This window comes from Poecilia mexicana, unplaced genomic scaffold, assembly GCF_051168715.1.
Source record: "Poecilia mexicana isolate PSO_F unplaced genomic scaffold, ASM5116871v1 scaffold_2, whole genome shotgun sequence".
Taxonomy (NCBI): domain Eukaryota; kingdom Metazoa; phylum Chordata; class Actinopteri; order Cyprinodontiformes; family Poeciliidae; genus Poecilia; species Poecilia mexicana.
Genome location: NW_028263371.1, coordinates 15,177,506 through 15,200,966, shown reverse-complemented (window position 1 = coordinate 15,200,966; position 23,461 = coordinate 15,177,506). Strand labels below are relative to the sequence as shown.

Genomic DNA, 23,461 nt, shown 5'->3' with positions numbered 1-23,461 from the left:
TGTTTGCTGTGTTTTTGTAGTGTCCAGGGTGGTCCCCTTTTTCTGCACTGGATGTTGCCCCTTCCCTCACTACCTCCCCCATTGGTAAGCCTCAGTTTCCTTTGAAATGTAGACATTTTATTATAATAAATCTTGTCAAATGCATTCACTGTTTTAACCATTCAATTTCAGATTATTGGAAATTTAAAAAGATATTGAAGTTTAATACATTTTTGTAGAATTTTCTGAATCTCGTCTCCTCATTTCCAACAGAACTTACCTGTCTCCTTATTACATTACATTTTCCTGGAGTTATTCCAGGTGGTGTTGTTGGTCATTGTAACCTTTTATATTCTATATTTGGGTTCATAATAAAAAGAAAATCCACCCTCAGGTTGCCACACAATGATTGCAAGACTTGAATGTTCAAAAATGCAGCAAAAATTGAGAAATTTAAATTTTCATCCATTTTTCTGATTTTTTAACCAAAAGACACATCAACCTTAGTGAATGGCCACAAAGTTTGCCCAGCTGCATTAAAAGGGAAGGCAACGACTGAGTTAACGGAAATAATCCAAAGCAGAGGATGAAATTTACAAATTCACACAATTTGCTTCTCCTACTGTATTAATAACTTTATTTTAGATTTACCAAGTTATTAATACAGTAGGAGAAGCAAATTGTGAGCACGTAAGTCTGATCCTCTGTGCTTTAATAAAAATGGCTGATATCATGATATCAGAATAAGATACAGTCTGCATGATATCCATCAAGTATCATGCAGGAAGAAAAATAAAGCCTGCCATGGGTGTTAAGGCTAACTACCATGGCAGCTGATAATAGCGGATGAACAGTTTTCCTTTATTGGTAAGTTGCTTTTTTTACCACTGGTACATTGAGAAGCGCATACATGAGTGATTGACAGCACCAAGACACACCTTCATGGTGTCTTTGTGGTAACAGTTTTAGCAAATATCCAATAACATATTTTTGTAAGAGTTACATGCTGCAGTTTTAATGCCAGTAAAGATGCTTCCATTTGTTCTCTTAAAACAGTGGTTCTTAATCTTTTTTGAGGTACCGAACCCACCAGTTTCATATGCGCATTCACTGAACCCTTCTGTAGTGATAAATAAAATATGACCCCCCCCACCCCCACCCCAACTAGAGTCTGGTTGGGTCACCCCATGATCACTAAGTCTTCTTAAAAGGTAAAGTCTCTGAGAACAGTTCTTCAAAATATAGTCAGTGTTTTCAGCAATGTTGGGCTGATTGTCCAGGAACGACCCAAGGTATTTAAAATTTGCCACAATTTCAACAGGTTGGCCATCGAGAGAAACTGGAACCACTTTAAGGTCTTGTTTAGATCATTTATTTAGCTTTACATTCTTAAGAGAATTAAAAATTAATAACAAAGACTTTGCGGTATTCTGATTTAGTACAGTAATTATATTAGTTGTGTTACCACCCCCACACCACTAGAGGCAGTAGCAACCCCGAAAAGATGCGACTAAGGAGCAGATTTAGAAGTACACCGAGTAATGGGCTCTTTGCACCTCAGCTTCCGCGTTCGGGGTAAAGCGGCTCGATTGTTTCCGATCCAATACAAATATCATTTACATTAGGTGCTTGCAGTGCTTGGCCAAGGTTTGTACATCGATCCGAAGCCCCAACAAGTCAGCTGGAGAAAGGTTTTAAGATGTTCGCCTCGTTATACATTCACTGACACGAAGGTGAGTTTTACTTAAACTTTGTGGCTAACATTAACGTTAGCTTATGCTAGTAGGCAATATTCTCGGACATTGTTCTTGTAAAATGTGCTATTTAAGTATCTAAACATTCTAACGGACAATGTATTTATCTTATTTTCAAGTATATTATGTGTGTTTATTGTCGTTAGTGTCAGAGACTAACGGGGAGGTTACGGTTCGGACTTTTTACTTCCGAAACCTGACGGAGCTCAACAAGCCTCATAGCTTAACAGTAGCGCAGCTCTGGTGTCAGAGATCTGGTTCAGCTGTTCAGGTTCAAAGTTGCTGCTTTTAGAAAAATATGACCGTGTTGCTTCATGTCTCCGTGTTATTTCGTTTTATTACCTTTGCATGTTTCTTGTGAAGAGCTCAGATAGGACGGTGTTTACATCAGTATGTAAAGGCGGATCAGTCGCTCGGCTGTCTGGCTCTGGTCTGCTCTCTCGTTCCCATAAACTCTTTCAGGCTGAATATAGAAGTGATTCCATGGAAATAACTCAGAGAGGCTCCTTTATTTACCATCCGTGTCCCCGGTATTTTTAGGCTGATCCGGAGTGAAGTGAAGGCTGCAAACTTTGCTGTGCGGCGTTAGCTGGTAGCGACAGATATTTACAAGCCATCTTCTTAATTCAGGATCGCTTGGAAATTAACGAAAACTTAAAAGCCCATTATATTAGGAAGACAACAATGTTAATAGTATTGCTTTTTTGCATCTGAAATACGACTTAGTCTTTTCTACCAGTCATGGTAACTCAAAGCGGAAAAAAGTGAGCCGCATTAGCTCCTGGAGATGTGACGTCAACGCCTTAGGTGCAAAGAGCCCATTAAAGACACAAGATCAAATCCATGCTGAGAGTGGAACTCCTTCAATCAGTGCTCCTCCGCATTACAAGCAATGTAACGTGATCCTCTGCAGCAAGTGATGGCAAAGTGGGGCGTCATCACGACTTTACACAGTGTGTCTTTACCTCCGCGGCAGAGGCTCCACCGAACCCCTGAGACCGACTCATCGAACCCCTGGGGTTCGATCGAACCCAGGTTAAGAACCACTGTCTTAAAATAAACAAAATAAATATATTTTTTTTGTTGGAAACAGCCTTGTTTCTCAAATTAAAGTGTAAATCCTACTGCATCAAATGTGCTTTTTTCCACACCATCATGTCTTCCTACAGCCCAATACTGTAACAGAGGTCAGCTGTTATAAAACTTGCAATCTGGGTGTTGATAAAGGCTTTTGATTGTCAACAGCAATACAATTCTTTCATATCTGTTCTTAGTTGAACAAAATTGCATTGCAATCAGTCTGTTATCAAGCAGTCATCGTTTGAATAACAGCTAATGGGTTTCTTATAAACCCCAGAGCTTCTCAGAACAGAAAGTGAAAGTAGGAAAACCTCTCCGACCTGTTTGTTCTTTCAGCAGCCTCAGTTAGAGTTTAACTCCACAGCAGCAGAAACACAGCAGAGGTAGGACTAGAAAAACTCTTTGCTTGCCTTTTTCATATGACCAGGCTGATAAGGGAATCTAATTTTTGTTTTAATACTCGTATGTAAAACACTGAATGCAACTGATGAATTGAAGACTGACTTCATATCTAGCTTTCTCTTTTTAAGTGAATGTATAATTGTTGGCTTTGCACATTTATCTGAATGATTTTGAACTGACAAAGAACAGAGAGGATGCAAGATTCCTTATATGATGGCTGCTAATATACGGTTAAGCCCAAAATTATTTATACTCCTCATAGATTTAGAGATATGGTGTTGGGTTAAAAAAAAATAACCACTCACTGAGTGAGCAGCAAGTATAAAAGTCAGTCTACCAGAGAGGAAACGGGCAGAAATCATTCAATGCAAACATGTTTACAAAATGAATGAAGTAGAAATAAAAATACATTTGTCATGAAAAACATGTGGGAGGAAAATACAGTTCAGCCTCAAGCTGCACTTTGATGGGACAAAGGTTAATCCCTCCCTTTCCTGTTGTGAGTGAACCTCTCTTTGTTCATCACCAACAAGTTTCTTAATTGCTGACCTCAGATTATCTCATATCACTGCTACGAGTTTGTCACAATAAGGTTCTCTGTACCACTTAGTTACTGCAACATTGTGGTTAAAAACGCATTTTGTTGGTCATAACAGCCTCTCAGTCCGGGTCAGAATGCAACACAATCATGAGGAAGACTTTATCTTACTTTTTGTTTCTTTCTGTTAGATAACCAAAACATGAGGAATCCTGTAGGTGAGTGAATATGTCAGCTGATATGAAGTGTGGATTTGTAGTGTCATAACTTTTTTGTTTTCTCTCCCCCACCAGCTAAAGTTCAGACAATCACTACAGGGGAAACCTTTGGAGCAGATGAGGATCTGATGAACCAAGTCATCCAGAAGGATACAAGTCGGGATGCACAACACATCATCCTGTTCTGTCCAATCACATCTCGTGTTGGTTCAGATGTGGAGGCAGCCTTGGAAAAAGTCCCATGTAAAGAATCAGATTGTTTACATTTGGTTGTTTCTTTATGGATAAAATTATAAAGAGATGGTTTGGTTGTTTGCCAGTTCTCAAAAGGTTGCAAGTGCATCATTTGGTCTAAAAGTCTTACCTGGTTGTTTCACTTATATTCTCTTGCTAGCTTATAACAAAAAAATAAATGAAAAATAGTCACCATAACTATGCCAGTGATACACAGCTCTATATTGCAATTTTACCAGAAGACCAGGATCCCATTCAAGATTGAGCTGGGTGAATGCAACAAGTTAATATCTGAATGTACCATAACTTCCTTCAGCAGAACAGAAACAAAACTGAAGTTTTCATCTTTGGACCAAAAAAGGGAGGATCTAGAGCAGGGGTCTCAATTTACCCGTGGCGCTGGAGGCAGAGTTTGGGTGAGGCTGGGCCGCATAAGTAATTCCACAATTATTTTTTTTTAAATATCTTCAAATGTCATCAACATTATTTCTCCAATACATGAACTACAGGCTTTGGCTTTGACAAAGACATGATGGGGGTGTGACAAAATTTAAGGTGAGTTCACACTGCAGCCTGAAGTGACCCAATTCCGATTTTTTGTCAAATCGGATTTTTTTTTTTTTTTGCCGGGCCATTCACACTGCCACATATATGCGGCATGTAGGTGTTCTGTAGTCTGTACGGGCAAACAACCTAAAAGTGTCCCGCATGCACAGTAGAGGGCGCAATAGCGTCAGCATTCTCAGTGTTCTGCAACCGCCATAAAAAGAAGTGCTCAGTGTTTGGGGAAGTAAACAAAGAAGGCTAACGGTGGAGTTTAGCTTACATATTTGAAGTTGTTGTCCAACCGGAGCAACATATTAACAACTTAATCCTCATTATAGTCCGTAGTTGTTTTTCTTCCCACTTGCGTGTATCAGGACGCAGAATTTGTTGAGCATCAGTGACGTTCAGTTCGGATGAATGCGGCCTGGACTTAAGGTCGGATTTGAATCGGATACGTATCGGATATGGGTTGCATTCGAAAAGAATCCGACCTGTTCTGTTCACACTGCCATGAAAAGATCAGATAACAGGTCACATTACATAAAAAAAAATCGGAATTGGGTCACTTTAGGCTGCAGTGTGAATGCACCCTAAGTTTATTCCACTTGGCGTCGCTCTAGTTCTACGTTTCACAGAAGTCTTTAGCCAGTTAGCAACGTATGGAGAACGTCTCGACGTGTGATGTCATTACCGCTTCTACTTGTCAGAACAGCGCGGCGGATGACGAGCAGCCCGGTAACTGTCGCCTTTCTCTGGGTTTGATTGTGGTATTTGTTAATGGTAGAAAGTACCGGAATGGCGATTGCAGGGAAGGGCAACTGGTACCGGACTGTTCCATCATCCGCCACACTATTGTTACAAGCGTAGTGAGCATGAAGTCAGTGCAGCTTAGCCTAGCACCGAATGTCAGCCATGACTAGGAACGGTGGGCGGGACTTCCTTCAAAGGTCCGCTCACCCTGTGGGCCGCACTAATATTATACTTTCATATCATGGTGGGGGCCACGAGACATCGTCCTGCGGGCCGCAATTGGCCCGGGAGAATGAGACCTCTGAAATAGAGTCAGCACATCTTCAGTTATTTACTATCTAGAAACTAGTGATTGGGTCTGAAATCTGGGTGTAGTGATGGACTCAGACCTGAACCTTCAGAGCCACATCAAGACAAAGGAGAGTCTTAAGTGTCTTGATTCAAATTCAAAAATACTTTATAGATCCTAAAGACGACGATTGACTGTAGTGTGCTGAGTGGTGCAATTTGGTTAATAGCAAGAATAAAATTAAGTAAAGCTAAATGTTATTGGACCTCAGTCTACTCAATTCAATTCTGAAATACTTTATTGATCCCAGAGGGAAATTAAATAACCCACGTAGACTATGAGACTAGGACTCTACTTTACTAATCTTAGGTTAAGGCACTGTATGTATTCCTTAGAGGCACCTTGAGGTACCTAAGAACAAGCCAATGAGCCTTGCTTTGTTTTCTCACATTAGTCTGTGACCTTATCTTGGATAAGGAGAATACAATGTGTAGAAGGATTTCTTCTTTTATGTGTGGCGCAGTTCTGGGTTATTCACATTCAATGGTTTTTCAGTGTGGAAATTTGAACAATTTGTGAAAATGCAGACAAACATCTTTCCAAATCCAAAATTCTTTACTGTGATATATTTGTCCTGCTCTGCCAGTAGAATGAAGAAAAATTAAATAAGGAATCATTTCTAAACTCAGAAGGCTAATCTTGTCCTCTGGATGTCCTGTTCTGCCTTCATCTCTCATTTCTCTCTTATTTTTCAACAGATGGTCGAAGAATCATCCTGGTTCTGATGCACCACACCCGAGACGCTGACTACTCAACGGCTGGGATAAAGTGGTCAGAACGCATTGAAAACGTCGTCCTGGATGTTCACGTTCTCTTCCATGAAAGTGTCCCAGGGTTACTGAGCTGTGAACAAAATCACAAGGCAGCATTGCAAATAAGACATTTTTTAGAAGGACACAAAAAGAATTCAGATGAAAATTGCTCTGTGGTTGGGTATGGCTATTGGCTATTGTGTTGTGTTTTTTCTTGGGTCTTGTCTGATGACAGGTCTTGGATGAGGCTCTTGAACTGGTTCTGGCGTCCAGACAGGCTGTGGGTGAGGCTTGTGATTTGGTTCATCACTCAGCTTTTTCATTTGATTTCAGTTTTGCTGTCTTATGTAAGAAAACCAAAAGATATTAAAGAAAGACTTCCTTAATACCATTGTTAACTCTACAACTTGTATGTGTATGAACAAGTTGTTTAATGTCTCTTACACACAAACATAGTCATTAGAAAATGATCTATATGAACACATGCAGTTATATGCAGAGACTAGAAAACATCTCAGCCAGTTATTATATTTGTAGTCACTGATCCTTACTGACTTTTTCCATAGGTTCCAAAGATCTATATTATTATATTACATTGAAATAAAAATGTCTTACTCTGAAAGAAAGGATCTTGCAATTGTTAGACTATACTAAAATAAAGTGCTTATGATAGTGAAGCTGGTATAATAAACTGTCTATTTAGTTGCTTTTGAATGAAGATCAAATAGACGCTTTGAATGAATGAATTCTTGTGACTCTTCTTAATACATGTTGTAACTTTAACCTTGACCTCTGTAACTTTATAACCTCTGCCTATAACCAATGTAACATGATGTTTGGGAACTGTTTTCTCTGACAAATAATAAAGTTTGAAGGAATAATAGAATATTATTAACCTTGGTGTGATAATGTCACACATAACATGTTTATGTTTAGCTCTTTTGTTTGCTGCAGTACTGAGTCAGTGCAAATAGATCTAATGAAAATGAAGGAATGATGAATAAGAGAAAACATCAAGGCTTGATTAAATTCACCCTAAACTTGTGAGAAATTGTGTTGAGGAACCAAATTTATACTTTTAGTTATAGTCTGAAAAGTTAACCCATCACCAAGACAACACCATATCCACAGGTAAATATGGATGTAGCAGCATCATACTCTAGGGCAGTGGTTCTTAACCTTTTTTGAGGTACCAAACCCCCCAGGTAAAAACTGAGTTTTGCTGAAGTAATTAAAGACACAAGATCAAATCTATGCTGAGAGTAGAACTCCTTCAATCAGTGCTCCTCCGCATTACAAGCAATGTAACGTGATCCTCTGCAGCAAGTGATAACAAAGCGGGGCGTCATCACGACTTTACACAGTGTGTCTTTACCTCCGCGGCAGAGGCTCCGCCAAACCCCTGAGACCGACTCATCGAACCCCTGGGGTTTAATCGAGCCCAGGTTAAGAACCACTGCTCTAGGGTTTGTTTTCTTCAGATGGAACTAAATCTGTTGTCAAAGTGGATAAAATCAGAAGTAGTTCTAAATGTCTATCAATTTTTGCCCTTAAAATTTAAGTGGAAAATTGGAATACAATAGAAATAACTTTTATTATGTTTCAATTGAGAAATTTTGGTGTAAAGGTAGCGAAATGACAGGAATGTCAAACATTATGGGTTCATGCAAAAGTGAAAATATAAAAACAAAAATAATGATCATAAGGTCAGATTTACGACATAAGAAAAGAATACTGTGCAGTTCTTAAATATTTTAGATTCAAAGATGTGCAACTAAATAGGATAATACGGTGGCCCTGAAGTTCAAGCCACATCAACAAATCACTAAACCAACGACAAACTGAAAGACATTACATCATCAAAGACACAATAACATTAACAAAGCACAATTAAAATTAATAATAATAAACACTCAGCTTTAATAACTAATCACAAGTAAAAATTAAGAACCCATGTATTTGTTGTTAATACCACATCATCTAATACTTTGTATGTTAAGATTATTGTGGTACCAAAATATGTGTTTTTTGCATTCCTTGTTCATGTGTGTGATTTTGTACTTCTTTCGTGTTTCATGAAGTAAATAAATTAACTAACAAATTCACTTTTAAGCCTGTTTAGCAGTAAACCCTAAGAGTTTTTTGATCGCGGTTCTTATAAATCATGAGACTAGAAGACCATTTCTGGCACTGATTAAAAATAACATGCATTGTTATAATAAGGACTCATTAATATGAGACAGTCTTATAAGACTGTTTCCTCTTATAAGAATAAACATATATATTTGTATCTTGTATGATACAAATATATAGTATCTCATAATTATAATATAATAATAATAATAATAATAATAATAATAATAATAATAATAATAATAATCGTTTATTATTATTATTATTATTATTATTATTATTATTATTATTATTATTATTATTATTATTATTATTATTATTATATCTCATAATTATGAGTTAGCTAAGTCAAAACTATGAGATAAAATTTTTATGAAAAGGCCCTGCCAGCATGCCTAGGTGGGACCCATATGGGGAAAAGAAGGCCAGACCAGATGGGTCCCATATGGGTTTGTCCTCGGGTTCCACGGTGGGCCCACATGGGTTTGCCCATGTAGGGCCACAGCCTACATGGGTCCTACATGGGCCCTAAATGGCCAAACCCATGTGGGCCCACCGTGGAACCCGCGGACAAACCCATATGGGACCCATCTGGTCTGGCCTTCTTTTCCCCATAAGGTGCCCACCTAGGCATGCTGGCAGGGGGTGGGGCTTTCTCATTTATCTGAAAGTGAAAGTGAAAGTCATTCGTGCAACCTGCGTGTCACTCCCAGCAGCAGTACAGCAAAACCAGCAGCACAGCAAAGGTAAGAATCAAGCTTTTTAACCATATGATTGTTAGTGAATATTAGGTGATATATAGTAACGAAAACAGCTTCAACTAATAAAGGGGACTTCTACTTCGTCTTGATACTTCTGACATCCATTTCCTGTGTAAATACTTAAGACGACACAAGACACTTTGCAGCTATAGAGCAGGGGAAAGGACCGACGGCAGCGTAAATATGTGGCCCGTTTGTTAGAGTCCTGTTAGAGTCGCTCTAGCGTCTGTAGCAGTCTTTAGGACGCAGTTTATGGGTTTGTGCGTATCCGTGTGTGTTTCTGTCTTCTGGGGACGAGAGGGGCGGGAGGTAGACGGTTATTTTTCACAGCTCTTGCATGAAAGCGGTCACTGCGCCTGTTGTTGTGGTGTTTCTGGACCGCGGCTACACAAACAGTTCGTGAATCCACGGTAACCTATTTGTTTTTAGTAAACAAAACGATTGGTGACACTTTATTTGAAGGGGTGTGCATAAGACTGACATGACAGTGTCATAAAAATAACATAACACCTGTCATGAACATAAAGAAGTCTTTATGAATATTTGACAGTTGTCATGAAGTGTCATTCAGTAAAAAATGACACTTTTAATGCAAAGTTGCTCTAAAAGTTGCGTTGAAACTCCATTAAAAATTCCAACTTTGCATTAAAGTGTAACAATTTACAAAATCATGCAAAGTTGGCACTTTTAATGGACTTTTAATGCAATTTTGCATTAAAAGTGTCATTATTTACTGAATGACACTTCATGACAACTGTCATAAACATTCATAAAGACTTATTTATGTTCATGACAGGTGTTATGTCATGTTTATGACAGTGTCATGTCAGTCTTATGCACACCCCTTCAAATAAAGTGTTACCAAACGATTTGCATGCCTATAGGGGTAGCTCAATAAATTATGAAATCTTAACAAACTTAAATTATTTCGAGAAGTCATTTTGGGGCGCTGGGGCAGAGTGTGCACACAGCCATCACGGGCTCAAGTGATTACCCGACACCCATGTCTTGCTCCTGTCTCACAACCCTGTCTGACCAACACAGACAGGGTTGTCTGTGTTGGACGCCACCCGATGCGCCACATGTTGATGTATCGGGTCCCCCCTTCTCGTCGACATTTGACGTTCAGGGTTCTCTCATTGAATGCTGTAGCGCTTCCTAAGCATCTGAAACTGATGATCTAGGAATGAAGAGGATGAGTCTATAAACATTTTTTAAAGGCATATAAAAAGTGATACAATTCGTGCACAGCTGATGTATCTATGATTTACCAATTTCATTAATTTTTCTTCAGATTTAAAAGATCCTCCGGGTCTCTGAAGCCGTGATTTTATCTTAATTTCTGCTTTTGTTTTTTTTTTAACAATAAATAAGCAGAAATTAAGATAAAATCACGGCTTCAGAGAAATTGGTTGACACTCTCCAAATGGAGTCTAAACCACTAAAGTTCATTGTGAAAGAAGCATTGATATGGTTGCTTAACCAAACACATTGAATGGAAGGAAAATATAAAAACAAAAAAGAAAACACAGAAGTTGGGGCCTGTCCTCAATGCCAAAAGTAAGCAAAATAGATTCATGACCAAGGTCTGCTTGTTTGGCAAGTAGATTTACTTGATCTGGACCCTATGAAAATAGAGAATTTGTAAAGTATTTGTAAGTATTATTTTTTGATAACTTTCTAATTTATAAATAACATCTGATGAATGGTTGGGTCTTCTTATGTTGTTCTTTGTGTTTGTTTCTGAAGGATCCAAAAGATGCCCCGTCTTTCAAGTGAGTTATCATCTCAGGTCATATAAATAAGGATCTTGCTCTGATTTGCTCTGGTCTGTTCATCTCTATTTTCTGCTTTATATTTCTCCTAAACAGAACCAGTTAAAGTTGAGACAATCACCACCGGGGTGACTCATGGTGCCGATGTGGCTCTGATTGACCAAGTGAGAAGGAGAGTTAGGCTGGAGGGCACAAACCAGGATGGACAGTATACCATTGTTTTCTGTCCCATTGTCTCCCGTGTTGGTTCAGATGTGGAGGCAGCCATGAAAAACATGCCACGTAAGTAATCAGGCAACATTTTTTCTTTTTATTTGCTGAAAAACAAATCAGACAAAGCTAACCTGAGTTAATGCAAAAAAGTTCATTTTAAATGCTGATTTAATTTGCAAAGGGGAAAAAGCCAAACTAACCTGAACCCATAAGGAAAAACTATGTACCTTACTTGTAAAATCGCAAATTAACCAAAATTTCTTTTTACTTTTTAGTTCAGTTTTACTCATCATGCCTGTCCTGTTGTATCAAGAAATCACATATGCATATAAGCTAATAGAGCTCAGTAGCTCAATCGATCTAAAGAAATTTAAGAAGAAAATCACTGACATCATTCCATCTGGAAAGGAATCTAAGGTTGGAGTGAGACAGAGACTCAACGTTAAGGTCAATAATAACATAAACCTAAATAATTTTGACTAATTGAAGCTATTTACCTTCTTTCTTAAGTTATTATTCAATAAAAAAATATTCACATAAAACATTCTCATAAGGCAGCTTTATTGTGACCTAATCTGAGGTGGTTTGTTATATTTATTTGAGCCGAGTGTTCAAACCTCATGTACAAAATGTTTTGCATTTTGAAAAAAAATCACAAATGTTTCTTTTCTACCAAGTTCATCTAACAGATTGTAGCAATATCTACAATAAAGATACAAGTGTGACATCAAATCAATGAATAGCAATGAATATCTATAAGATTACAGATCAAACCATAGGAAGTTACTCTATGGATTTTCTCAAAGACACTGAAATCAGAAATACTCCAGCCCTCCAATTTCCCACATTTGGTATCAAAGTCCTGTTCATCAAAGCTCTGACAATCTGCACAATAAGAATTACCACTGTCCTTTTCAGAAGCTGTAACTATAACAGGAGACTGTAATTTATTGTATCTATAAAATACTTACCTACCCTGGTTAAAGTACAATTTAGCAGACAGAGCTGACATGTTTTTGTGAACACTTTATCAAGGTTTGTAAAGGAAAGTCAAAGGAAATCTGTTGTTTTACATCACTGTAAAACAATTTAAGGTGGCATAACTTGAAAATGAAAGTAAATTCAACTGGAAGACTGTAGGTCAAATGTGCCTAAACCATATTTAGGTATATGTTGAATGAAGTTCAATTGAATTCTTAAAATGTGCCTAAATTGTGTGTGCAGATTTCAAACTTGTTGGACTTGTTCAATAGATTTTCTTTTGATTAAAAAAAGTTGAATTGAGGTTGAATTTTTGAATCTTTGTATCTCTGGTAGCAATCTGTTAGACATTTGTACTGTGAAATATTTGCACTGTAACATCACGGTGTGTTGATACAGACTGACGTATTCATACATCATCTATTTTCTGTCTTCGTACAGCCAATAAAAAAGTCGTCCTGGTCCTGATGCATCACACCAGAGATCCAGACTACTCCACCGCTGGGAGGAGCTGGTCAGAAGTTTATCCGAACGTCGACTTAGAAGTTCATGTCCTCTTCCATGAAAGTGTTCCTGGGTTACTAACCTGTTCTCAGAACACAGATGCAGTGTATCAAATGCAAGAGTACTTACAACCAAGCAGAAATTACTTCCAACCAAGCAGAATTAACTCTCAGCTTTGGCACATGATCCTTCTCGGATTAGTGGTTGTTATTGCTGTCGTTCTATTGTCACTGCTGTTGTACTTTTTGGGGGTGAAACAAAAATGAACAAACAGAACCAATTAAAAATCAGACAGTAATATCGTTCAGTGTTGATGTCTCCGGGTACATGTTTGTATAAATGTAAACATGTATGGAACAAGAAGGTTTGGGGTTCAATTCCTAGGGTTAGCATGTTAGCATGTTAGCATGTTCCTCTCCAGGTACCAAGACTTCCTTCTAAATCCAAAAAATCACAAATGTTCTATTAATCTGTGTTCATGTAATTTATTCAGTCATTTATGAGTTTTTCTGGTTTAAATGTGCAAACAAAGCTAATTTTGAATACTGTCTCTTAAACTGTACAAGCTTTTCTCACTGATTTATATGGGTGCGTTGGATTGTGGGGGTTTTTTTTAAAGTGCCTTCAGACACATGTATAAACAATGGAAATTAGTTAAAATTGACAGAATTGCAACAGCTTTCAAGCCGTATAACAAACATCCACTTATAAATGTTTTGACTGATCAATAACAGGATTGTATTAATAAGTTGTCTAATATCGTCTAGTTTTCAACTATCATTATTTTGGTGGCTGTGTTGCTGCTTTTATGCAATGCGTGTAGCTGTAGGTGTTTAAATATCAGTATATTCTGAGCTCTTGCCTACCTTGAATGAAGGTGAATTGTCTTCCGTTTCCTTGGTAAATAAAGGTGTAAAGAATGAAATACATTTCTTTCCTTTTTTTCAAAAATTGTATCATTGTATCCAGAAGTTTAATTTATTTTGACATTTCAAACTCTAAAATTTCCTTGTTTTTCCAGAAAGATTCTGAGGTTAATCTAAAAATTTATCGTTCCCTCTCCTCCCCCCCATCTACTATGGCTTTGATATACTGTCATAATTTTTAATTGAGTTAATTATGATTAATTAATTGCATTTTAACCAAAAAACATATACTGACAAAATAGGCATCATTTTTGATTCAAAAACTCTTTTAGTTGCTAAATTATTTAATAAATAGACATACACACTCAACAACAATGCTATTTATTGTTCTAATATGTTATTTGGGTTATTACTAAAGTACACATTCATCTTTGAAAAGTGTGTCAGGAACAAATGATCATTCATGTAACTTCTTTGAAAAAACTACTTAAAAATAAACATGGAGGCTGATATCAGTCTTCTGGACGTCGGTGCTCATGTTTAGCACTGAGATGCTGTTTCAGACTTGAACAGCTCTTCAGACAGTCTAACTTCTCTTAGCACACCTTGAATGCATCAGCAGTCTCTTCCTGTATTCCTTGAAGATGTGCGGCTTTATCATACATGCTTGTTATTTCCTCAGGCTCCAAATCATCTCAGCACTTTGTTCGTGAAGTCATGTCCCAAATCAGTCATCAGTCTCACAGCTCTCAGGATCAAAGTATCAACATCTGAACATGTCTGGATTTCGTGACTATAGTTCTTCACAGGAAGGATGTAGTTTATTGGAATCCCCAAGCTTGAATGCAAGTGGGAAATCTACATAAAACAAAACAAACAAAAAACACATTTGTTTTCTTTTTGACTCAGTTGTTAAAAGTGAATGCATTCAAAGCGGAGTGACCCCGGCCCTGCACCCCAAGGCGTTTGTGTGTGTGCGTGTCCCCAAGCATAAAGCAGCCTATAGATTCACCACACCATTTGTGTGAGCTGACACGACCAACTCGGGATGGTCATATGAGGGATGATTAAAAAATAATAATAATGAATGCTGCCCGTGCTGAGACTTATAGCTAGGCAAGAGGGGCTGACCTCTGACCCTGCAACCGTTGATGACTGCCTCAGGCAATTCTTCTGAAGGAAAACAACAGTTTAATTGTTTTACTGCAATATTTATGGTAGCACGACTAGTCAGTGCTGACTATGAGTTTGTAATTTCCTTCATCCGTTCCGAAAACAGTCACTTAAATTTTAAACTCTATACTTTCTGTAACACCTGCTAGTGTAATGCATTTCAGTAAAAGTTCCTCATCTGTAATTGTATTTCTTAAGGATATGTGTCAGGTAGTAAACAGGCCTACATGAGGCTACTCATATTTATCTTTTAGCTTTCTGCAGCTAAAGCCAAAGACAAACTAACATCGATCCCTTTCCAGAATTTGTCCTCACATCATTGTCAATGTTATTTTGCTTCAGTCTTTTTCCTGTTGTTGAATCAACACTGATCTTCTCGGTGCTTCATGGTTTCTCCAAAATGGTAAAGGTTGGTTTAAGTACATTTGAAACTCATAGATTTTTTTTCTTCAACAATTGCTAGTGTGATACATTTCAGTAAAAGTTCCTCATCTGTAAATTTTAGATTTTGAGAATATGTGACAGGGACTAAACAGGCCCAGGTGAGGCTACTGCTCATATTTATCTAAATGATAAATACAGTAACCTGAGCAATACCTCCATTGATTTATCTCATTTTCTTCCTCCTTTTTCTTATTATTCTACATTCTTTAAGAAAAGCTCTCTTTATCACCACCTCTGCTGCACTCTCCGTCACCCTGCAGCTGAACTCTCACTGATTGAGGTGAGAGCTCTGGGATGTCGCACACTTCATTGCTCCTCACACACACACACACACACACACACACACACACACACACACACATAGATTTTTTTTCTTCAACAATTGCTAGTGTGATACATTTCAGTAAAAGTTCCTCATCTGTAAATTTTATTTTTTGAGAATATGTGACAGGGACTAAACAGGCCCAGGTGAGGCTACTGCTCATATTTATCTTTCAGTTTTCCCCAAAGTTTAAAGTTTTTTTACACTGCACAACCACACTCCAACATGATAAATTGTTTTGTTACCTTTAAAATTATCTACAACTTTTGTCTCTGACTTATACGCTTTTTGTTTTTTTTGGCCCTAATGATTCTTTTACTCCATCCGTTATCTAACATGCTTAAGTGCACTAACAAAATATAGTTCACCTGTAGTTGTTAAGGTTCCATAAAGCTTGTGAAAACATTCTTGCTCCTGAATCTGGCTCAGGAAAATAAAGCTAGAGGAGCAAACTTTTCCTTAATTTAAATTTACATTTTAATAAATAAAACAATGTGTACATAACTATTGTATTTCATCTGCCTCGTGTTCTTTGTTGGATAATGTTTGTAGCTTGATGTATTAGTACTAGTAATATGTAGTGCGATAGTGACAGAGAGCAACATCAAAGTTAGCAATAAGTTTTGCATTTGAATCAATGGCAGGAAAGTCAGTTGCCACTTTTATTTGAAGAACTTTTATTCCTTAGGTAATAGTGCTGCAGGAGGAGGCTTTTATTTAGAACCTTGTAAATATATAATGTTGTATTTACCCCCATTTTCCACCCTCATTTATTTATTTTACATCAATGGGATGTTAAATGGGCAGGTTGTACACTGTGATAGTGATATTTGTCTCTTTAAAGACCTGTTCCAGGATCGTTGACACCTCTGACCACTGCAGCTGGTCCAGGCCACAGCCGATTCTGAGGGGTAGACACGAGACAAACAATTATTTGCAATATAGAAGAAGATTTAAGGATATATGTCATAGTTATGTATCCACAGTTGTTCCTACAAACCGGGTGCAATGGTCCAACCAGTCAAGGACAAGGACAAAGGCATATATAAAAAAATATCTTCTATTTATTTTTTCCAAAAAAATCAACTAAGGCAAACATAACTCAGGATAACAAACCAAAAAACTGACCTCACACAATGAACACACAGGGGAATTTATACAAACAGGCTAGCCTACACAAACGAGGAGGGGTAGGGAAGGAGACAAAGACAAATAATGTATAAACATAAATGACTATTTTAAACTAAAACATTTTGACTTGAACACCACTATAAAAACCAAATTAACCTAACACCAAAAAGGTTTTAGCAATTATGCCATTAGTGGAGAGAGGCAGATTTTTTCCACATCAAGTCCCCTGCTTCCAGCAGCCTGATGGACTGTTCCACTTCCTGGTGTTCCTTTCAGCCAACCCCCTTCTGTCAGCCAGTCCTTAAACTCAGCTAACAAAATAGTTAATGATCTTAAAAAAACATAAGGCGTTTACTAAATGTGTGCACCCAAATTAGTAAACAACCTAATGCAATAACCACCACCAAAGTAAACCCATCAAAGAAAAAGTGAAAATCTAAATATATTATATGAAAACATTTAAATAAATACTTACACTGAGGAAAAGGTGGAGGAACCTCCACACCGGGGTATTGATATCCTATTGACACCATTTTAGAAGCAGTGAGACTTCATGTCGTCCAGACTCTGTCTCAGGCTGACATACGTCGGTTTCTGGCTGGCTTTTTTCTTTGTGATCTAAGACAAATAATAGGAAAGATACAGTTACCAGATTGAATAATGAACCAACTTTGGTGCTATGCAGTAAAACTGACCGTGGTATATTTACCAGATGAAATGTTGATCATGTGCCAGGACAGCACACTGCCCTGGCAGCTTCTCTATTAGGACACATAATTAAAAAAAATTAAAATAAAATAAAAAAAACAGGATATGATTTAGTACCTACTGTTGAAATCGGACATTTGAATGAAGTGCATAAGCATGAAACATTTTTTACCAAATAAAGACTAGTCTGACTCACTCTGCTCCTTTAACTCTGAGACTCGGCCAAACTTCTTCTTGAACATCACCGCTATGCCTTCTCCCATGCGACAGTCTTCACTGATGCAGTGGGTCAAGGATTCAACCCGAGGGCAGGAGAACAAATCTCCAGTGATATACTTCAATGTCCAGCTGGTTGATCGATGGAGTTTCTCAGTTTTGCACATGTTGATACTCTCTTCAAGCAGGACTTGGAGAAAACTATAACAATAAAGCACCGACTTGGTAACAGCGCTTACTAAACCTTACTTAACTCCTCTCCATCTACCCCAACACTTGGCTGTGTCACTCTGTACGTTAAAGCATCACCCACTTTAGCTGAATTTTTTATTTTTTTTTCACATTTTAATTTTCCTGAGCCAGATTCAGGAGCAAGAATGTTTTGACAAGCTTTTTTCTCATGACTTTATGGTGATTCTTATGCTTGGTTTTAGACTTTTTAGACTTTGTGTACTAAGAATTATGTTGAACAGGATATTATGATTTATGTCTTTGAAAATTGCTTCGTAAGTCAAACTTAACATCATGGTTTCTGATAACAGCTTCTTATTATCGCAAGGGGTGACCTTTACCTGCTCAGACACCAGGTTATGGTATGTCCATACCAAATGTCCAGTCCGTTGGGCAAATTGTAACCTTTCTTAATACAATTCAGTTGATTTACATAACACTAATTTACAATAGGTAATCTCGAGACAATTTATATATATATATATATATATATATATATATATATATATATATATATATATATATATATATATATATATATATATATATATAAAAATTCCCCTCTCACCCTCCGTGGGTGGTCTCTTTCATCCTCTGAGCTCGGGTCCTCTACCAGAGGCCTGGGAGCTTGAGGGTTCTGCGCAGTATCTTGGCTGTGCCTAGAACTGCACATTTCTGGACTGAGATGTCTGATGTTGTTCCTGGGATCTGTTTGAGCCACTGCTCCAGTTTGGGGGTGACTGCCCCGAGGGCCCCGATGACCACAGGCACCACTGTGGTCTTCACCTTCCAGGCCTTCTCCAGTTCCTCTCTGAGGCCCTGGTATTTCTCCAGTTTCTCATGCTCCTTTTTCCTGATGTTGTGGTCACTTGGTATTGCTACATCCACCACAACGGCTTTCCTCTGTTCTTTATATATATATATATATATATATATATATATATATATATATATATATATATATATATATATATATATATATATATATACAGATAGATAGATATGTATATATGCATGTATATACATACATATCAACATCTAATATATATTATTCACTATTAATCATTATTTATTTGTTCCATTACTAATCATTATTTATTTGTGTTTGTATAGTTATATAAATATGTATTGATATTACTAAATTTATTAAATAAATTATGAACGGCTGTGTGCTTTGTAATATGCTCTTCATACATCGATATCAGAATATTCCATTCCTATTCTATTGTTATAGCCACTAAGCATATTTTAATATGATGAACTATGTATTAAAAACATACTTAAAAAATACAATTGTTTATAAATGTTGCTTTGATAGATGTGCACTGATACGTCATTGTGCTGCTAAACACATAACGCTGAGTGGAGTGAAGTACCGCTCCAAGATGGCCGCCCTAAATCTCGTCAGCGACAATAGGCAAGAGCGGTCCATGAGGCGTCTATCTTTATATGCGAGAAGCTCTGAGGGCGAGACCGAGCTACGGAAGCCCAGAAGACACAAACGAGGCAGAGTGTAGAATGGCGAACCCCGCCGGCAAAAACAACAAATAAAAATAACTGAATAAGATAAAATTCACAAATTCTCAATATAAAATGAATTAGAAATTATAATTTCAAAAAAAGTACATTTGTAACTCTGTTACAAAAGCATCACCAAATGTTACAGGTAACACAGTCAGATTAATTTTCTTCACTTTTTAACTGTTTGTTTGTTGGAATTTTCAAATTAAATTCAAAATTCAAATTCAAAAATACTTTATTGATCCCAAGGAGAAAGAAATGTTGTAGCTCATTTATGTAACCCCCGGTTAAGCTCCTTATTTATTTATTTATTTGTTTGTTTGTTTGTTTGTTTGTTTGTTTGCTTTTTATTCACTTTTGCTGCCGGCAGTTTAGACATTAATGGCTATATATAGAGTTATTTCGCGGGAAGAATAAATTTACACTGCAGACAAACTACTTTTCATTGTGTCAAAGTGTCATTTGCCAGTGTTGTCCCATGAAGATATACATAAATATCTGCAGAAATTTGAGGGGTGTACTCACTTTTGTGGTACACTGAATGTACATATATATTAATCATTCTTTAATCATTGTTGTTTCTGATATATTTGTATTTTGTGTTTGTATGTTTATATAAATATGTAACGGATAATGAGCGCTTAATTTTGATTGTCATGATTTCATTTTTGACAAGCGGTCTGACCTGGAAGTTCTCTCTGTTCGAATCGCACATAGAGGTTCCAGACAGACAAGCTTGATCGTTTCACGCTGTAGTATTTTCTGACAACCGCTAGTCAGTTTAAGTAATACTTAAACTAAGGGTATTATTTGTGAAAAATAAATAATACCGGATATCTGGCCACCAACAAAAATTGTTAGCCTTAGTTTTTAGTTTAGTTTTTTATTTTTGAAAAGACAGAGCACGGGGCCGCGGGGAGGGGGTGCTTTCCACACCAGCATGCAGCCATGTCTGTCTCATCTCCAGACCTGGGCAAGATGTCCTCCATTGCACTGCGCCACCAGCAGCAGTAAATAGAGGTGAGTAACCTACACTATTAATTCACAAACAGTTGTGTTAAGACGTTTTTAGGCTAGAAAATTGCCCTCATAGTTTCATCTTTCCACTTAGTTAATCCAAAATTAGACTTGTTTGAGCAGTAGCACAGCCCTGCTAACGGGGGCAGGTGGAGTGTTTCTTACCCTCCAACCGCGGCCTGATCTTGGCAAGTCATTCTGTTGTTTTTCACTGCCTTTTATTGGTTCGTAGCAGCTCAAAGTGTGATGTGAAGAGTTTAATGTGTTTGTAAATGTTGATATCTAAAACCTCAACATTCAAACACAATATGATAAACAGTTACTCAGGTAAAGTTAGCCTTTCTGTTTTTATTCTGTAGATTTCAGTACTCACCTTGTAAATGACTTTATTGATAGGTTGCTAGGTGATCTACACAAACTTCTAACTGTAACTGATGGTTGGCTGTTTTGGATATAGTACAGAGAGTGAGCGAGCGTACGAGTCACAGTTGAGGGGAGAAAACTAAGGAATAGTGCAATTAAGGTCCATACAATCAATTGGTTAGTCTTTGGTTGATGAGGGAACAAGGTGGGTGTTTTGATGAGTGAATTGTATTTATTGAGCGTGATTTTTATGTTTCGATAGGTAGAAATTCTAAGGTCAGTAGCTGTAAAGAGAACAGAGGCTGCAGCAGAGTTAGCGACCAAGGAGGCAGAGTACGAAGTGTTATTAGAAGAAGAAAAAACAAAGAGAACGGATTCAACTTTTGGAGGAAAGACAGAGAAAGGAGTTAGAATCTCAAAAACGTGAGTTACAGATTAAAGGCTGAAAAGGAGTTAAAGGCTGCACGAGCTAGATTAATAACCTATGACCAGGAGATAAAGAGTGAGAGCAGTGTTCATGTTGACTGTACCAGAGCAACTCAGAAGGCTTCTATAGTTTCTGCTCCCATTCAGGTCCCTAACAGCAAAATTGTGTCCACCCCACCTCCACAAGCAGATGTCCTTTATTTAGCCCAAGCATTACAGGACAGTGTCGCCATGAACAGACTACCAGTGCCCAAGCCCTCCACGTTCACAGGCGACCCAATAGAGTTCATCGAGTGGAAAGCTTCATTTACTGCGATCATTGATAAAAGGAACATATGACCTGCAGACAAACTACACTACTTAAGGAAATATGTAGGGGATTCAGCTCGACAAACGCTTGATGGCATCTTCTACAGAAATGACAGTGATGCCTATCAAGATGCGTGGGAACGCCTCAACCAAAGGTATGGACATCCATTTATTGTACAGAAAGCGTACAGAGAAAGACTAGCAAAATGGCCAAAGATACAAACAAATGACTCAATAGGATAGCCTCATGGCATTCAAACATGTCATGAGGCTATGCCACACATAGAAGGTTTGAGCAGTCTCAACAATTGTGAAGAGAACCAAAAACTTGTTCAAAAATTACCGAACTGGGCAGCTGCAAGGTGGAATTGTCAGGCTACCCAGTACATGAAAGAAAATGGGAAGTTTCCAAGTTTAAGGCACTTTACTGAGTTCATGTCCACTGAAGCTGAGATTGTGTGTAATCCAATCACGTCATTTCAGGCTCTTCACTCAACAGACTTCACCAAAATAACCAGTAAAGTTAATCAGAAAGAAAAAAGTGTTAGGTACCAGGCTGGTGGGTCTGCTGGGTTCCTTTTCAGATCATCCACCAGAGGGTGCCTGATGACAGCAGGTTCTTGGAGGGTGTGCCGGCAGGTCCTAACCAGACACACCTGTGGGGAATTATCATCTCCTGGTGGAGTATATGAGCAGCTGGCTGCCAGCACATCTTCACCAGAGTGTTTGCCTGAACTGGTACACTGAGCCCTCAAGAGTTTACGCTGAGTACACTTGTTGATATTTGAGTAGTTTAGAGATCTAAACTTACCTTTGTGATCCTTTTTCCAGGACACCTTCAAGAGCCCTCAGGAAATCTTGAGCCTCCCCTTCTTTGGAAGAACTCCTCTCGAGGCGGCGTGAGAGTATTCACTGGATGCCCGAGCCACACTGTCACCTTCCCCGTGACTTAGACCCTAACAGCATCAGATCCTGTTCAACTGAGTTGATTCTTTTCCCCTGACCTTGAACTCACCATATCTCTCTCCCTCAGTGAGCGGTTGCACCCGGACCCCTTTGCAGAAGCCCAAGTCCTGACTAACCTGTTGAACTGAGTTTTGTGAACAATAGTAAACCCTTTGAACTTTTACACCAGTCTATCTGTGAGTGTTTCTGCATGTGGGCAAAAAACATTAAACCCAACATGACAAAAAGGCCCACCTCCAGTGTTCTCCATACACAAGTGGTGACAGAAACGGAAGGCACAAAACAAAGGTCAAATGTTAAACCAACATGCATGCTCTGTCAAGACAAAGGACACAAACTTCACAGTTGCCCTCAGTTCAAAGACAAACCACTTGAGGAATGAAGGAAATGCATAAGACAAAAGAAAGACTTTGTTATGGGTGTCTTAAACCCAGACACGGCGCAAAGGACTGTCGTTACAGACATGTATGTGAAATATGCAAGAAAAAATGTATCAGGACACAGAATAGTGAGATTTGTTAAGAATCAGTGACGTTCAGTTCAGATGAAGGCGACCTGAACGCGAGGTCGCATTTGAATCGGATACGTATCGGATATGGGTCACATTCGAAAAAGAATCTGACCTGTGCTGTTCACACTGCCATGAAAAGATCGGATACAGGTTGCATTACGTCAAAAAAATCGGAATTGAGTCACTTCAGGCTGCAGTGTGAACGCACCCTTAGTGACGAAAAAAGTTAGAGGTTGTCCCCACCGTCTGTGAAAGCGAAGCGCTGCTGAGTTAGCTGTCACTATCGGA

General features: G+C 38.1%; 2 protein-coding genes and 1 long non-coding RNA gene across 3 annotated transcripts; 2 read left to right on the top strand and 1 right to left on the bottom strand.

The window, feature by feature from the left end:
* Window positions 1-3,084: 3,084 nt before the first annotated feature.
* Window positions 3,085-8,642, top strand: LOC106911626 (uncharacterized). Its single transcript, XR_015765078.1, has 4 exons — window positions 3,085-3,196; window positions 3,945-3,971; window positions 4,047-4,214; window positions 6,549-8,642. It is a non-coding gene; the product is annotated as an uncharacterized LOC106911626 (long non-coding RNA).
* Window positions 8,643-9,403: 761 nt separating this feature from the next.
* Window positions 9,404-13,894, top strand: LOC148160480 (uncharacterized). Its single transcript, XM_088011838.1, has 4 exons — window positions 9,404-9,481; window positions 11,246-11,271; window positions 11,368-11,553; window positions 12,907-13,894. The coding sequence occupies exons 2-4, from the start codon at window positions 11,256-11,258 to the stop codon at window positions 13,233-13,235; spliced, it is 531 nt and encodes a 176-aa protein (XP_087867964.1). The 5' UTR covers window positions 9,404-9,481; window positions 11,246-11,255; the 3' UTR covers window positions 13,236-13,894.
* Window positions 13,895-16,569: 2,675 nt separating this feature from the next.
* On the bottom strand, window positions 16,570-17,996 carry LOC148160479 (ADP-ribose glycohydrolase OARD1-like). The gene is made up of 2 exons (XM_088003860.1): window positions 17,806-17,996; window positions 16,570-16,678 (listed from the first exon to the last, which is right to left on the bottom strand). Exons 1-2 carry the CDS (start codon window positions 17,994-17,996, stop codon window positions 16,570-16,572), a joined length of 300 nt encoding a protein of 99 aa, XP_087859986.1.
* Window positions 17,997-23,461: the final 5,465 nt, after the last annotated feature.

Excerpts from the sequence above, each read along its gene's own strand:
- LOC148160479 (XM_088003860.1), bottom strand. The coding sequence starts at position 17,996 with ATGTGCAAAACTGAGAAACTCCATCGATCAACCAGCTGGACATTGAAG. Across the intron at positions 16,679-17,805 it reads GAGTTAAAGGAGCAGAGTGA|AATCGGCTGTGGCCTGGACC; the intron begins GTCAGACTAGTC and ends TCTACCCCTCAG.
- LOC148160480 (XM_088011838.1), top strand. Across the intron at positions 11,554-12,906 it reads AGCCATGAAAAACATGCCAC|CCAATAAAAAAGTCGTCCTG; the intron begins GTAAGTAATCAG and ends GTCTTCGTACAG.